At 35.7% G+C, this 14,186-nt stretch overlaps 2 protein-coding genes across 9 annotated transcripts in view; both read left to right on the plus strand.

The window, feature by feature from the left end:
- Positions 1 to 6,327, plus strand: part of LOC128678862 (uncharacterized protein) — a 113,673-nt gene extending 107,346 nt beyond the window's left edge. For all 7 annotated transcript variants that reach the window (XM_053760726.2, XM_053760729.1, XM_053760727.1 and 4 more), the window contains one exon: positions 102 to 6,327. In XM_053760726.2, the coding sequence (XP_053616701.1) occupies positions 102 to 3,433 (3,332 nt within the window). In that variant the 3' untranslated portion in view covers positions 3,434 to 6,327. The remainder of the gene's footprint in view (positions 1 to 101) is intronic.
- A 1,785-nt stretch (positions 6,328 to 8,112) lies between these two features.
- Positions 8,113 to 14,186, plus strand: part of LOC128678865 (protein Fe65 homolog) — a 55,840-nt gene continuing 49,766 nt past the window's right edge. For both annotated transcript variants that reach the window (XM_053760734.1, XM_053760735.1), the window contains exons 1-2: positions 8,113 to 8,368; positions 11,361 to 11,543. In XM_053760734.1, coding sequence (XP_053616709.1) covers positions 11,396 to 11,543 — 148 coding nt within the window. In that variant the 5' untranslated portion in view covers positions 8,113 to 8,368; positions 11,361 to 11,395. The remainder of the gene's footprint in view (positions 8,369 to 11,360; positions 11,544 to 14,186) is intronic.

Genomic DNA, 14,186 nt, shown 5'->3' on the forward strand with positions numbered 1-14,186 from the left:
TTTGTTCTTAGAAAACAAATGTTTCATTATAGATTATACATTTTCTTTAATTGTTAATATTCTGAATATCAAATCAACAATTATTTTTTGCTTTATTTCAGAATCATTATCTTCATCGACCACTACGAAGCATATGATAGTTAAAGAACAGCATTTGCTAGTGAATCGAGAACTACAGAGAGTCCTGGAGACACCGAGCGACACCAAACTGAAGTCCTCATCACTGCCTCCAGGACTTGCGCTCAGCCAACTCATGGGCCAGTCACCGGCGAAGCTCAGCATAGTCGAAGTAGATACCCCACGGTCCTCGATAAAGAGAAGCAAGTCCAGTTCACAAGGGCAGTCTTTACGAGATAGCTCTCCCAAACCACAAGTCACCACAAGCTCAGAAAATCAGATTACCACTTACCACTCAGAAGAACGAATGAACAAATACCGTACGGATAAGAAAGCCGAAGAATCTTGCCTCGAAAAGAAATCTAAGTCAGAAAAGAAAATTGAAAACGAAGTTATACGAAAGAAGGAAGAGTCGTTCTTCAGTAGACTGCTATTAAGGAAGAGTGGTAAGAAATCAAAGAAAGATGCTACAGATACAGATGGTCAACAAGATATTAAAAAATCTAAAACCGAAAAAGCAACAGCACAATACAAAGTTGTTGATAATGAAAGAAGTGGGTTCCATGTAGATGGACAGGGGTATAAGCCGACACCCGCTGAAAGAACACATAAATCTGCAGGACAGAAGGCGTTTGCTAATCAAATGCATAAACGGTTGGATAATAAAGGAGGTTATGTTCAAGATAGTGCATACAAAGATGTATATAGTGCAGCCAAAGTACCAGGTGTCGAATACAACATAACTGATCTCAAAGTTGCTGAAGAAACTGATAAGATGTTGAATTTAGAAATGAAAAGCAGATTCAGCAGACGCGATGAATTTAGTGAGAAAGTAGATAGAGCTAAACGTACTTCTTCAAAAGAAGCCATTGACGTTTTGAAGGACAGTGGCAAAATGCCTGAGAAGTCTAAAAGGCCTACTTCTATGCAAAGAGACCCTTTTTCGTCGAAAACATTTCTAAATAATGAGGTAGCCAATCGAGTGAAAGAAGACATTTTGCTGCCAGCAATAAGCCCAATGGAGAATGATGCGTCAACTAAGGCACTGAAAATCAAGAGTGCTAATCATGATTATACATTTCATAGTGGCAGTATGCCCAAAAATATTCCGTACTTCAGCCCTGGTATAGGAATATCTTCATGTTCCCCGCCAAAGACAAGCAAACACACAAGTGCAGAAAATATTAAACACCGATCTTCAGAACACGTCTCAAACTTTAATGATAAAACAGATGGTAAACGCGAGTCTATAAAAAGACCAAGTAACACAGAGGATGCATTCGTTCGTTCCGAAATGAGATCCCTGGGCGATGAATATGTCGAGACTAGAAGTAGTATTGGAAAGTCTCATAGTTTCCGCTATGCTTCAGAAACAACATCAATAAGTTCACAGGATAATCAGATGCCTAGTCTTCCTGCTATTGTTGGTATTTCAGAACCTTTATTACAAAGTTGGGAAGTCAATTACAGAAGAAATGTTACAGAAAGACATGATTATTCTCAGAGAATATCTGCTAGAAACTACAATATTCTCCATACAACCGCGGATGGTAACTATGATAGCCTACCCAGTACTGATAGCAGTTATTTAGACAGTCTTAAAACTGATGTAAATGAAGATCGTAAGTTGTTTACTAACAGCATTCACATCACAATGGACAGTCATAAACGTGATAGCGATATATCTCAGATAGAGGCTAAAATTGATGATATTATTAGCTCACCTAAACCTATTATTTCCCCAATACTCAAGTCTAGTTCATTAGATAGTGTTAAGAGTAGTCCAGAGAAGCCAATTGAAGATAGAAGGAAAACGATATCTGTTGAAAGTGCGTTGAGTCAGAGTTCAAAGTTAAATACTCAGAGAGAGAAGTTAGATGCAGATGGTTTTATTTCTGTGACACACATAAATAATGATCAAACGCCGATGAAAGTAAATGAAACTACTAGAGCAATTAATAAAAGCGATGAGAAAATACAGAAATCAGGCATCAAACCAGGAGTTCCCGAATTTCTAAATATTCAATTGAATAAAGTTGATACTAAACCTATTACTAATATTGTACTGACTGCTAATGTAACGCCAAAGAAAATTGATAGTCCTCAAGCTGATAAAGAATTAGATATAGAAAGCTTTCAAATAACTGAAACAAAAGTAACGCAAAGTATTCCAGTAAAAAAAGAATCGGTGAAAAAAATTTTGGAAAATGCTATAGATGCTGTTCATTCTGAAGATAAAGTATCCCCAGCTGTTTCGAGAAAATCCGTGCAATCTAATATCCCACAAAGTCCTTCAACACCCAAAGCATTTTTCAAAAGGAAAGCTGCAAGTGTTGAACTACAAGACAGACCAGAAAAGCCGAGGACTAACTCAATGAGTACTGATGGGAGCACGGAAAGAATATATGACAACATATCTATGGATCAAAAATCACATTCCAGTTTTGGAAGTAAGAGCTCTATTCAAAGTATTGACAGTAATGATGTAAAGGCTCCTGATAGACACGAAGAAGCTGTTGTATACCGTAGAAAACCCGTAATGTTACCTAAAGATATTCGTAATAGTAGTGACAGAAAAAATGACGATGAACCCGAATTGATGAAAGTTTTCGCACGGAGATCATTGAAACTTAAAGATTCTGAAGCTGACAGTCTAGCTCAGGACATTGCTGATACCAATAAGGTGAAGGATGAGATTGATGAAAATCTCAATGCTACTAGAACAAAGATACATAAAAATGAATTTAACGCTTCTATTAAATCTAGGGATAGTGATAAAGAAAATGAAGACGCCAGCTTGAAGGAACAAGCGGAGGAGAAAAGATTAGTAGATATAGCTGCTAGAGTAAGTCAGTTCGGTGTGCCCCATTACCAGAGAAGCATCAGCATTAATAGTGTGTCAAATCCTAAAAGGGAAAGTGCCCCAGTATGTCGAAATGAAGTAAATAAATACAAGAAAGAAGTATCGGACTCGACACCGGAAAAACGGTTAAGAAACCGGACATTTCCTGATCCGTCAAATGACAGAGATGATATTAAAAACATCGCAAAAAGCGAAGCAATGGCGTACAAAGCTGATACGCTGACTAAAAGACCGTGGCAAAGAAAAGATGATGATAAATTGAGAAGGTTATCTGTTGAGAAAGAGAAACGCGAGAGTGCTGTGATAGAAAAGGATGTAGATACGGAAAAGGATGAAGGCGTGAAGGAGAAGGATGGTGCTGATGGAGAGGCGGACGCGTCTCCACAATTCAAAGGTATATTGCAGATGAGGGCCGAGTGGGAGCGACGGGCTAAGCAGGGGATGACCAAATAAATACTGGTGCTAGTTACAAGGTAACGTCGTTTCAGTATTCTAGATTTCGATATGTCTCATTTGTAGATTGGGTCTACAAAATTTTTAAGACTTCAATTTCTTTCTTTTGTTTCCCTTTCACTTTGATGAAGAGATCAAAAAAAATTATACGATCGAACGCTTCTAAATGTTTACTTGCGTATTCTTGTATGTTTATAATTAACAAAATGGTCAACATAATATACTTGAGTGTATACCTATAATTACTATGTAGAAGTGATATGATAACAGTCTTAAGAAGGCATTTGTGCTACAAGTCGCGTACGACGAAAATTAAGGTTATAATATAAATAGAAAACAAACCCGATTGCCGATATTGTAAATGCATTTTTAAGTTAAATGTCATGATCACTTATTTTTCTTTCTAATGAATCTTGACAATTAAGTTTTGTGCTTTTCGTATATTTAGCCAACTAATTATCACGAAATACTAAATAGTTTTGATTTTACAAACATTGACACATTTCCGCAAATTCTTTGATCACGTCACACAATGCGACATAGTGACAAATTTCAAAATCTTGCCAATAATTTAATTCATTGTTAAGTTTTGTAGAAATATCATTACTGTTGATATGTTTTTTAACTTATTGCCAAAAATATCAACCGATGTGCTCATATTGCTCAGTTGCATTGTGTAAATGATAGAATTAAAATAGACTGCACTAAGTGTATTCACAAGATAAACAAAAGTTAGCACTTTAGTGTAAATAAAACTAGATTACTGAATACAGCACTTACATTCACATCGCATAAATTATACAATAAATTGAGTGTAGTCTATATTTTGTTTTAAAGAACTCTGATAGATGGCGTGATAAATATAATAGTTTTAATTTACAGTGGAAATAAAGAACATTTTCATTATTATTTGAATGGAAGTCATTCCATTTACATGTCAGCGCAATTGTGCATTTATTATGATTAAAATATAATTATGACATTACAACTACCGTACCGGCCGAATATGGCACCTCGGCCTTTGGACAGAGACACAATCGGAAAATTTCCGCGCGTTATCTCTTCATAGCTGTATTCGCGGCATCTATCTTATTCATAGTTGTATTCGCGGCTGTGACGCTCTGTGGCCTGAAGGGACAAGTAAAATCTCAAAGCTTGGCAAAGAAGCTCGTAAGCTCGTCAAAAAATGCTTATTGTGGCCTATCAGGTGTTTAGGCTTAGTCGCCTCAAACGTCCTCCACGAATATGTAGTGGCCTTATTCTGGGACTACCACAACCTCCAGTCACACACAATCATAGTCTCATACGAATTGTACAATGACTGCAATGTCACAGCGACCTAGATTTACCTACCTCTATTCACGAAATCAGTCGAGTGTCTCTGCCTAAAAGCCGATGGGTAATATTTAGCTTCAAGCGGCTTGTAAACGATCAATTATATTGCACAATATGAATGAACGAGAAGAAAATTTGATCAAATTAAAAAGTTTATTTTTATTGACAAACTCACAGCAGTATAGTGACTATTTCACCGGGCCAGATAACCTTTTGATCCATTAATATTTGTACAATATAATTGATCGCCTTACAATAATTCTGTTGTACAGTAAAGTACAATGATTTGACATTTTTGTCAATATTCGCTGTGGAATTGATAATAATCAGGTTGGTGATGTGAGACATGCTAATTTCGCGGTCATAATGATTATTTATTATTAAAATGACATTGACCATGGATTGTATAGCTTATATTTTTAGGTATTAATATGTCAGTTTCCTAGAATTATATTCTACCCTAATAAAATAAATATATCCTCTCAAATTCAAATTCAAATCATTTATTCAGAAATTAGACCTTCACAGGCACTTTTTCTCGTCAATTTTTATATTTATAGTTATTTCTCACAAGCTACAAACTACTGGCATTTCGGAACGACCACTGCTGAGAAGAAATGCCGAAAGAAACTCATTTGAACAGTGTTGGTCCCTATCATGCCAGATCGGCTTACCATTATTGTTTCTTACAATGTTTTTTTTTCTAATAATATATAAAATCTCCTCTCACTTCTCTAACTATGGCTGGATGACTATAAGAGATCCCTACATGGGATAAGTCCGCTGTATATGTATACCTTCTTATTGTGTTTGTACTATTAATATGTGTCCTTTGTACAATAAACAATTACAACATAATATACACATAACACGTATAATAACAAGATATGAAATTATGTAATTGAAATTGAACAAAAAAAGAGGCCGGAAAAATTGTATGGGTTTCCATTATTTCCATGGGAATAAAACAAATTACAATCCGGTGGAAATAAATGTGAACCTCGTTGAATATAAACATCATTTAGAACGGTATAAACATTATTATGTCGTGTTTCATTGGTCTCGATCCCGAAAGACAACACACATGTTCAAAATATGACAACGCCCTGATTCTTATTCAATACAATAGTAAATTATATTTGAAACTTAAGAATGATCTGTCACAGAAAACTGACATATTATTACTAACAGAATAAATTAATATATAAAATCTAAAATCTCCATCAACCATCTTATTGAAATTAGCTGAAGGACCTTGTGAAATTAGCACTTTTTTAATAAATTTATCAATAAAAAAATATATTTACTAATATTTTGAATGTTTCAGAATAATGACAACACATGTATAAAAAAATCCACGTAACTTAGTTTAGAAATAGTGCTTAATACCTTGCATATTTGGCGAATAATGTTATATGTATTAACTATAGAAATCTATCTAAAATTGTTAAGCCGATGTATTTTTGAGTGTTATTGCAATTACGATAGTTATATTTTATTAAAGAATAATATTGTGTATTTAAACATTTCAATTGTAAAATACAAATTTTATTCCTATAGTTTTTGATTGTTTTATTTTTCCCCTTCTTCATTTATAAGTACAATACAATAGTACCCACGTGAACATTCGTACAGAGATAATTTTTACGTTTTACAATTTCGTGTAAGTCTTCTTTGTATATTAAAAATTAAGCATTGTTGAGCATTTTTAGGGTTGAAAAAGGTAAAACTGGGCCATATTACTAAGACTTCGCTGTCTGTTATTGTCTGTACGTCTGTCACCAGGCCGTATCTCATGAACTGTGATAGTCAAACACTTCAAACAGTACTTTTCACAATGAAGCATTTCCATTGGTGATATATATAAAAACAAATACTAAATATAGGATAAAATAATTAAGTGGCACTAAAACTTGCGAGCTTTAAACAACAATTAGCGCCATCCAGCGGCGTTCAAGAAAAGTTACTAAAACAACAAGTTTGTACGGAACTCACAGTGTGCGTGTCCGACTTGCACCTGGTCGATTTTTTCAAGTATATTATTAAGTCTTACAATTTTTTGTCTTATATGTGTGTGTATAAACATTAAATTCGCCTGAAATTTAGAAGACTCAACCGTGACTTTACAACCGGCTTAAGACGGTTGATGTTAACATCATCAAGGGACACGTAGTCCCTTAATCGTCTCATACGATATCCACAGAAAAACACAAAATTTATAATTTTTATGTGTCTAATGTTAAAGAAATGAATAACATTGATTTTTAGAGTTGGTAAAGTTGGTAAATTTTATAATTATTTATATATTTTCAACCAACCGTTTTATAATTATTTATATATTTTCTTGACATGTTTATTTGTGATCTTCAAGTGTCTGAAAGTAACATAGGTATCTATTATGTTAGATTATGGTCAGCTCGTTTATTGTGTACTTACATTGTTATACCTATTACTGATAAAAAATTATACATAAATTTATATTTAAAAAATGGTAAGCCCTTCTGGCATAATAGGGACCAACACTGTTTGAATGAGTTTCTTTCGGCATTTCTTCTCAGCAGTGGTCGTTCCGAAATGCCAGTAGTTTGTAGCCTGTGAGAAATAACTAAAATAATAAATATAAAAATTGACGAGAAAAAGTGCCTGTGAAGGTATAATTTCTGAATTTGAATTTGTTTCGAATGCCGCCGTGGTACAATGTTAATTTTATAAATGTTTATTAAAAAAAAAAAGATTATTAAAAAAATATGCGACACTAATGAAACGCTACACGCCGCGTTCAAACATTCGTGAAATTCACCCAACGTTTCCTGACTTCTGTTTGCCCTCGTTTGAACCCACCGTAGTCATAAGAAGCGGGTAGGTACTTTTTGAAATTGTTAGTTTTGAGTCCACTTATCTTATTTATCCTAACACAAAGTCTTTATTTTTGAACAGGGGATGCAAAATCTTACGTCAGTATGTAGGTAGCTATAGTTAAGTTTGTTAATACTTAGCTATAGTAATTTGTGTTGCCGAACTATCAATGGTTTTAATTGAAAAGGGCCATACTATCGATAGGCCGATCGATAGTACGGATTGTATGAAACCGTGATAATGATTAGACTATCGATACAATTAATGCTCCTTGGCAGTCTCTATAAAATCAGGTACTGGGCTACGTGAAGCCCATTAACAAATGAAGGACATAATTAACTATGCCATATGTATTAATTCAATTACTATATGACAATAAATAAAGGTCACAAAGATATCCTCGTAAGGAAAAATATTTCGTCACCCTCAAAAATTGGGGCGCATAGGAACGCATCAGGGGTGCCTACCCCACGCATGCGCACAAGGACATGTATATAACAGCGAATGTCTAACCCCTCTTAGGAGCCACCATTTTATTTTAATTTATTTCCTATTTTCCCAGCTAATGTTTCATTTAGACTGAAAAGTGGATGTTAAAATGAACTAATTTTACTGGCTGCCTACGGTGAAGTGAATTTTGATCGACTGATCTACTCAAAGTCGTTTACAAACTCGAATTCAGTGCTTACGTAATATTTTTTTTTGGAATCTTTTCATCGAGTGTTTTACGGGACTCTTAGAAAGGTAAGAAAATGCTCTTTTTTCACTAAAATGTATATGAAATCTCTAGTAAATTCAGTAGAAATATGGTTCTAGATGTAAATTTAAACAATTTCGTTGGAGGTTGGTACAGGAAACATTGATTTTTACTTAAACTTTCGACCATAAAGTACCTATCCGTAGACAACATTCTTCTAAGACGCACTCGTGTTTCATCACAGATATAAGAATATTGTAATTTTGCATACATAGTTAAGGATGATTCTCACTAGTTCCATCGGAAAATAGTTCCATGGAACTAGTGAGAATTTTTTTTCTCAGTAGTTCACTTGACTTTGAAGCGTCAATGGAACTACTGAGAAAAAAAATTCTCAATAGTTCCATGGAACTATTTTCCGATGGAACTAATGATTCATAGTTAAGTATATCACACACTTGCATTTCTCGTTTTTTTTTGCATTTATTATCGTGTTTGAATACAAGGTTTCTTGGTCAAAATAATTTATTTTCAAGTATATAGCTCCATAACTGAAATTATATATTTAGATATTATAAGTCTTGGTTAGCAATTTCTTTAAACGAAAAGTTGTTTGTTCAAAATATATCTAGTCAATTTTGCGTGAAAAAAAAAACAAGGAGATAAAAAATTTGGTCTGGTTTGGATGTTTTATAACATATATTAAAATCTCTCGCGACCTGCGTGGGGTTCTCGCCTTATATTAATTAGAACAACACTTTGTCCTATGACTTTGTCCCTCCATATCTTACTAAAATTATACATGTGAAATTTTGTGAGGATGTGTCTATGTATGTATGTTTGTTACTCTTTCACGCAAAATCTACTGGACGCATTCTTATGAAATTTGGCACACGGGTAGAATATAATCTGTAATAACACATGGGGTACTTTGTATTCCAAAATTCCCACGGGAGCGGAGCCCCAGGGCGCGGCTAGTCATCAATATTTTCATGAAGAAAACATTATCTACCAATTAGTATTGCAATTAAATTAAACTTTAGCATCTGAAAAGCTCGTAAAAGAAAGCTCTCAATTAAATTCAGAAGATCAGCTTGCGACCTATTTCCCGTTGCGTTTCATAAAAGCTTTTAAGCTTTTGTCCTCACTGTGCCATTTTTGAGCTTTTTGTGAAACAAATTGGCGTAAGTATAACTAATATTATCTAGAACTGTATCGTTGGCAACTTATTTGGTCCACTAATCTGGTTCGTCGACACGCTAACAAGACAACACTCAACGGCCCACACTAAGCACTAAAATTGTATCACGGGTCCGATGGACACACACCCAGAACCGCTAACAAATATTTGTGGTCACAGGTACAAATATTTGCCCGCGCTGGGAATCAGACCCAGGATAGCCAGATAGCGGACAGGTGATATGACCACAACTACAAAATTTGTGTACAAGACAAATAAAAGGCAGCGTTAACGCTGTAAGCGATTTCTTCCAGGCAATCTTCTAACACAAAAAAAACCTTGAAGCAGAAAATTCTAAGTGTACATAATAAGTACATTCCAATACATGTACCTAGAGGAAGTTGGGTAGCACGCATCTCGCGCACATAAATTACTGGCGTACCCATGGCGTACCCCACTTTACATAATGAGGCCCATCAATAATCATTTAGTCTCAATTTAAATTTACAGCGTTCAATCTCTTACAAGAGGAATTTTATGGGCAAGTTAATGTATAGCCTGACAATAGAAACTGTAAGATTGGCTATCAAAATTGGAAATGTTTGAATAACTCATTCTCTTCTTGGCTGTGAGACGAAGCCAGGTAAATTTCAAAGATTGATTGGCGTTAACCCTCTTTGGGAATGCTATTGTTTCCTATCAGGCTATTTCTAACGGGATCTGATATCCACGGGAGGATATGAGTATTAGAGAGTAAGCTTGTATCGCGGGTCCGATGGACACACACAGAAACTGGCACAACACACCCGGAAAGGCAGATAAATAACTGTGATCATAATTACAAAGCTCGCGCTGGGAATCGAAACCAGGACATCTAGATACAGGAAGGGTGTGGTGAATACTATACCACGGAATTATATTTTTATTGGTCGTTGAGTCTTCTTGTAAAGGTACTCGAATGTCAATATTGCCCCGCCATCATTCAGATGCACTGGACAAACCCTTGTTTGTTGCCCTTGTGAAGGTGTCTCATAATTTTACGAATCGAGATAATACTTAATGTTCTCGTTTTCATTGATATAATTAGTTACTTACTCTTTTTCTGGAACAAATCGCTCTGACATCAGGTTTTATTCATTACTTCCCTGTGATTTTGCCAATTCTCATTCATTAAATTTTCCTATTAGAAACATTTCAAGACTGCTGCTGTCTTATTGCTGGTGGTATTACAGAGATTCGCATTAGCGTATTCACACTTACACTTTCACTGAATTGGAACTAACTAAAACGTTATACGGTTCTAGGTTACCTTCCTGACTTACATTTGCTGGTAACCCTCTTTTCTGCAAACTACTTCTACAGTCTGCTAAAACATATACTTAATTATCCCGTAAAGTCTTTAGAATCTTCTTCCAGACGCTAGGAGCAACATGTCAACAGGTTTTAAGAGCGTATTCAACTCTGGGCTCTGCGAAATAATTCCACCAAATCTTACAATCTACCTCGAATTTTTTCAACTACTTCCAGAAGCTAGGAGCGATATGCCAACTGGCCTTAGAGCATCCTCTGTTCAGCTTCCATCATCGCGCAGACTGGCAACCCTCTATTCTTCAATATATACGCACCACCAAAATTTACAAAATTACTTCTAGAATTGATTTATGAATGCCTTCGCTATGAGAGGCTAGGAGCGGCCTTAGGGCGAATCTATCAATTCAGAGGTTAGGAGCGGCACCCTAATTAGCCTTAGGGCGAATCTATCAATCGAAAGTATTCTGGACTCTGGATTAGTATGCAGCACTACTTCCACACCCCACCAAATCCTACAGTCTACTTTAAGTAATTTCATCTTCTTTCAGAGGCCAGGAGCGGTATGCCAACTGGCCCCTAGGGCATGCTCTGCGGGGCCATCTGGTCCGCCGCGCCGGTGTCACTGCGCGGACTGGCGCCCCCCCTCCCCGCCGCACGCCCCGCCATACTCGCCGCGCTCGTCATGCACGCGCTACACGACCACCGGATCGATGATGACTCCAGTTTCATAGGTAAGTCTTTGCTGATGATAATTCCACTTTAATAGGTGGTCCTGACTGTATTTGCAGTAGTTGAAACCCACTAGTCACAATGCCATACTCAGTCAACAACAGAATAATAAATTAAATGACCAGTTAGTATACCTAAAAATGTATTATGATTAAAAAATTACGTAACATTTACTTTTATTCTGTACCTAACGAATGAACTAGGTCAAAAGCTTGACTATCTGAAACTTTATCAAGCTTTGTAATTGGCTGACTTCGCGTCTTGTGTTGACCTCAATGTAGCGAGCATTGTTTAACTTCACAAAATGTACTTAGTTAGGTAAACAGAATCGTTTGTGAGCTACAGCCTCGAATAAACCTTTTTAGTACAGTTAACAGCACTTGCCCCGCATGGAACATTACGCCGCGGTCGTAGGAGCTAATCTAGAATGAATTTGTGCAGGTGGATGTGCCGTTGACTGTACTAACATTTACTGCATGAGATTTCAGATTATTTGCGTGGAGATAAGTAGATAGTGGTATTAAATTTTGTAATATTTTTTGTATTTGCCAAGTTACAATTGAAGTTACTTTGGTGTTGACTCAATCTGATCCATATAATATTATTTAATTTATTTTAAAAAGATCGTGGTCCATGAATTTGTGTGACGTAGGTCCAATCAAGCGTGTTACGAATTCCGAGGAACAGAGGAGTTGTCGAGAACCAAAAACGTATACTTATAGATGTGAACACCCATCTCGTGACTGACCATAGACAAGTTGCTAAACCATCCTTATCTCAAGCTGGCGTCGTGAACATGTCACATTTTAAATAGTGCTTAAATATTCAAAGCTTATCTACTAACTTCTATGAAAAGTTATAACTTCCAATGAAGCAACCTTCATACCAATTTCACAGAAAATGATTCACATATCGTGGCACGTGTTATTGATTTGTTATAAAACTTGATGTGTGTAGGTCAAGCAAAGCTTGGGCGAAGCTACTTAACCTCATATATACCATTCACAAGGACGAAAATTGATCTCAAAATGAGGTTATATGGTTCTAAAGCCTTTTTCACATCATTCAGTTCTCTCACCTTCGCGTGGCCCCGGTTGCATCCGGGACTGCGACGCCATGAAGTCCGCAATGAGCGTAATAAATAAACCGTTAAATTTTGAAAATTAGGCAATTATTTTACTATAAGTCGTCTGCTTGACGTGAATCTTCCTTGAGAATGTTATTGTTGCCTACAGGTGCCATGGCTGTGTGTCCTTTGTTGTTTCATATGACAGCCACGAATGGTTTATTCTAGGGCGGAACCACAAGCCACAAGTTATTACCATCATTCAGCTTCAGCATGAAATAATATCGCACAGATTTAGATTAGTATAACGTGTATTTTTTAACCCACAACCTCAAGCAACAGGGTGTTATAATTTTGACATGTATGTGTATTTGCATTTATATCAGTCTGTGGCAAAGTAGCTCGTAAATGGATGACACCACAGAATGATAAAACGATTTTCATCTAGGTTTTTAAGCGATGATGGTATGATTCAAATTCGAGGTTTTATGTTCAATTCATTAAAACCTTTTGATAGATAGGTAAGTAGTTTGTAAATTTATTTAAACTTAGTTCCTGATTTATGACGTTATAGCAAGATACGTAGGATTCAACTTACGTACCTTTCTAATGGTGAAAGAATTTTTAAAATCGTATTGGTAGTTTCGGAGATTATCCGCCTCAAACATACCAACTTCCAAACGCTTTATAACTAATAGTATACTTACATATGCCATAAAAGTTAAAGGCTGTTTATTCTATATAATTCTACCTTTATTAGCTAACAACAGTGAGTACCAACCGGTAACCACTAACTCGAAAGCACAGCCCTAATACAGAAATAGGCGTCGTCGGCACGCGACAGCCCTATCTGCAGACATCGCGGCGCCTCCCGCACCCGGCATGATAACGCCTATGGAATATGAACTCCTAGTAGTACTTTTAATTTTGGGTAATAATTTTGTTTGTATGTAAAAATCATGCCAAAAGCATTGTACACTAAAATTGTATTTGTTTTATTTAAACATCGCAGTTCCAATGCTAGATAGCTGTTTAATATTGTTATACTATAAAATGATATAACTGTCAATATGTATTAGTCTACTTTTCACTTGCGACTATAAGTATTATTAGGCAGGTGTTATAAGTATTTTAATATTTGTGGGTGCCTATGCGCATGTTTATTTTAGCTAATTAAGCTACTGGCGACTTATAAACTGATTAGACGAAGATCTTATTTTATGTATACATTTTTCTTTTGTATAAGATATTTAACGCAATTGAGCAACAAATAAATTCATAGTCAAGACGAACATGAGCAGTGAAAAACAATCTTTTTCTGAATTCTTGACATTAATCTTGCAAAACATAACACAATTTTGTTTACTTCGTAACGATTTTCTTTTGACTTGTGTGCCCCCTACCGCCCTATTATTTGCAATCAGCCACATTTGTTCAGAAAGTGGATGAGTTGATTCTCTTCTTATATTTTTCTTACCTACACAATGTTTGTCAATCAAGTAAATTGCCTTTTCGAATATATATAAATATACATATAAATTCTCACGTCACAGTTTTAGTTTTAGGTACCGAAACCTGC

This window comes from Plodia interpunctella, chromosome 20, assembly GCF_027563975.2.
Source record: "Plodia interpunctella isolate USDA-ARS_2022_Savannah chromosome 20, ilPloInte3.2, whole genome shotgun sequence".
In the NCBI taxonomy this organism is placed as follows: Eukaryota; Metazoa; Arthropoda; class Insecta; order Lepidoptera; family Pyralidae; genus Plodia; species Plodia interpunctella.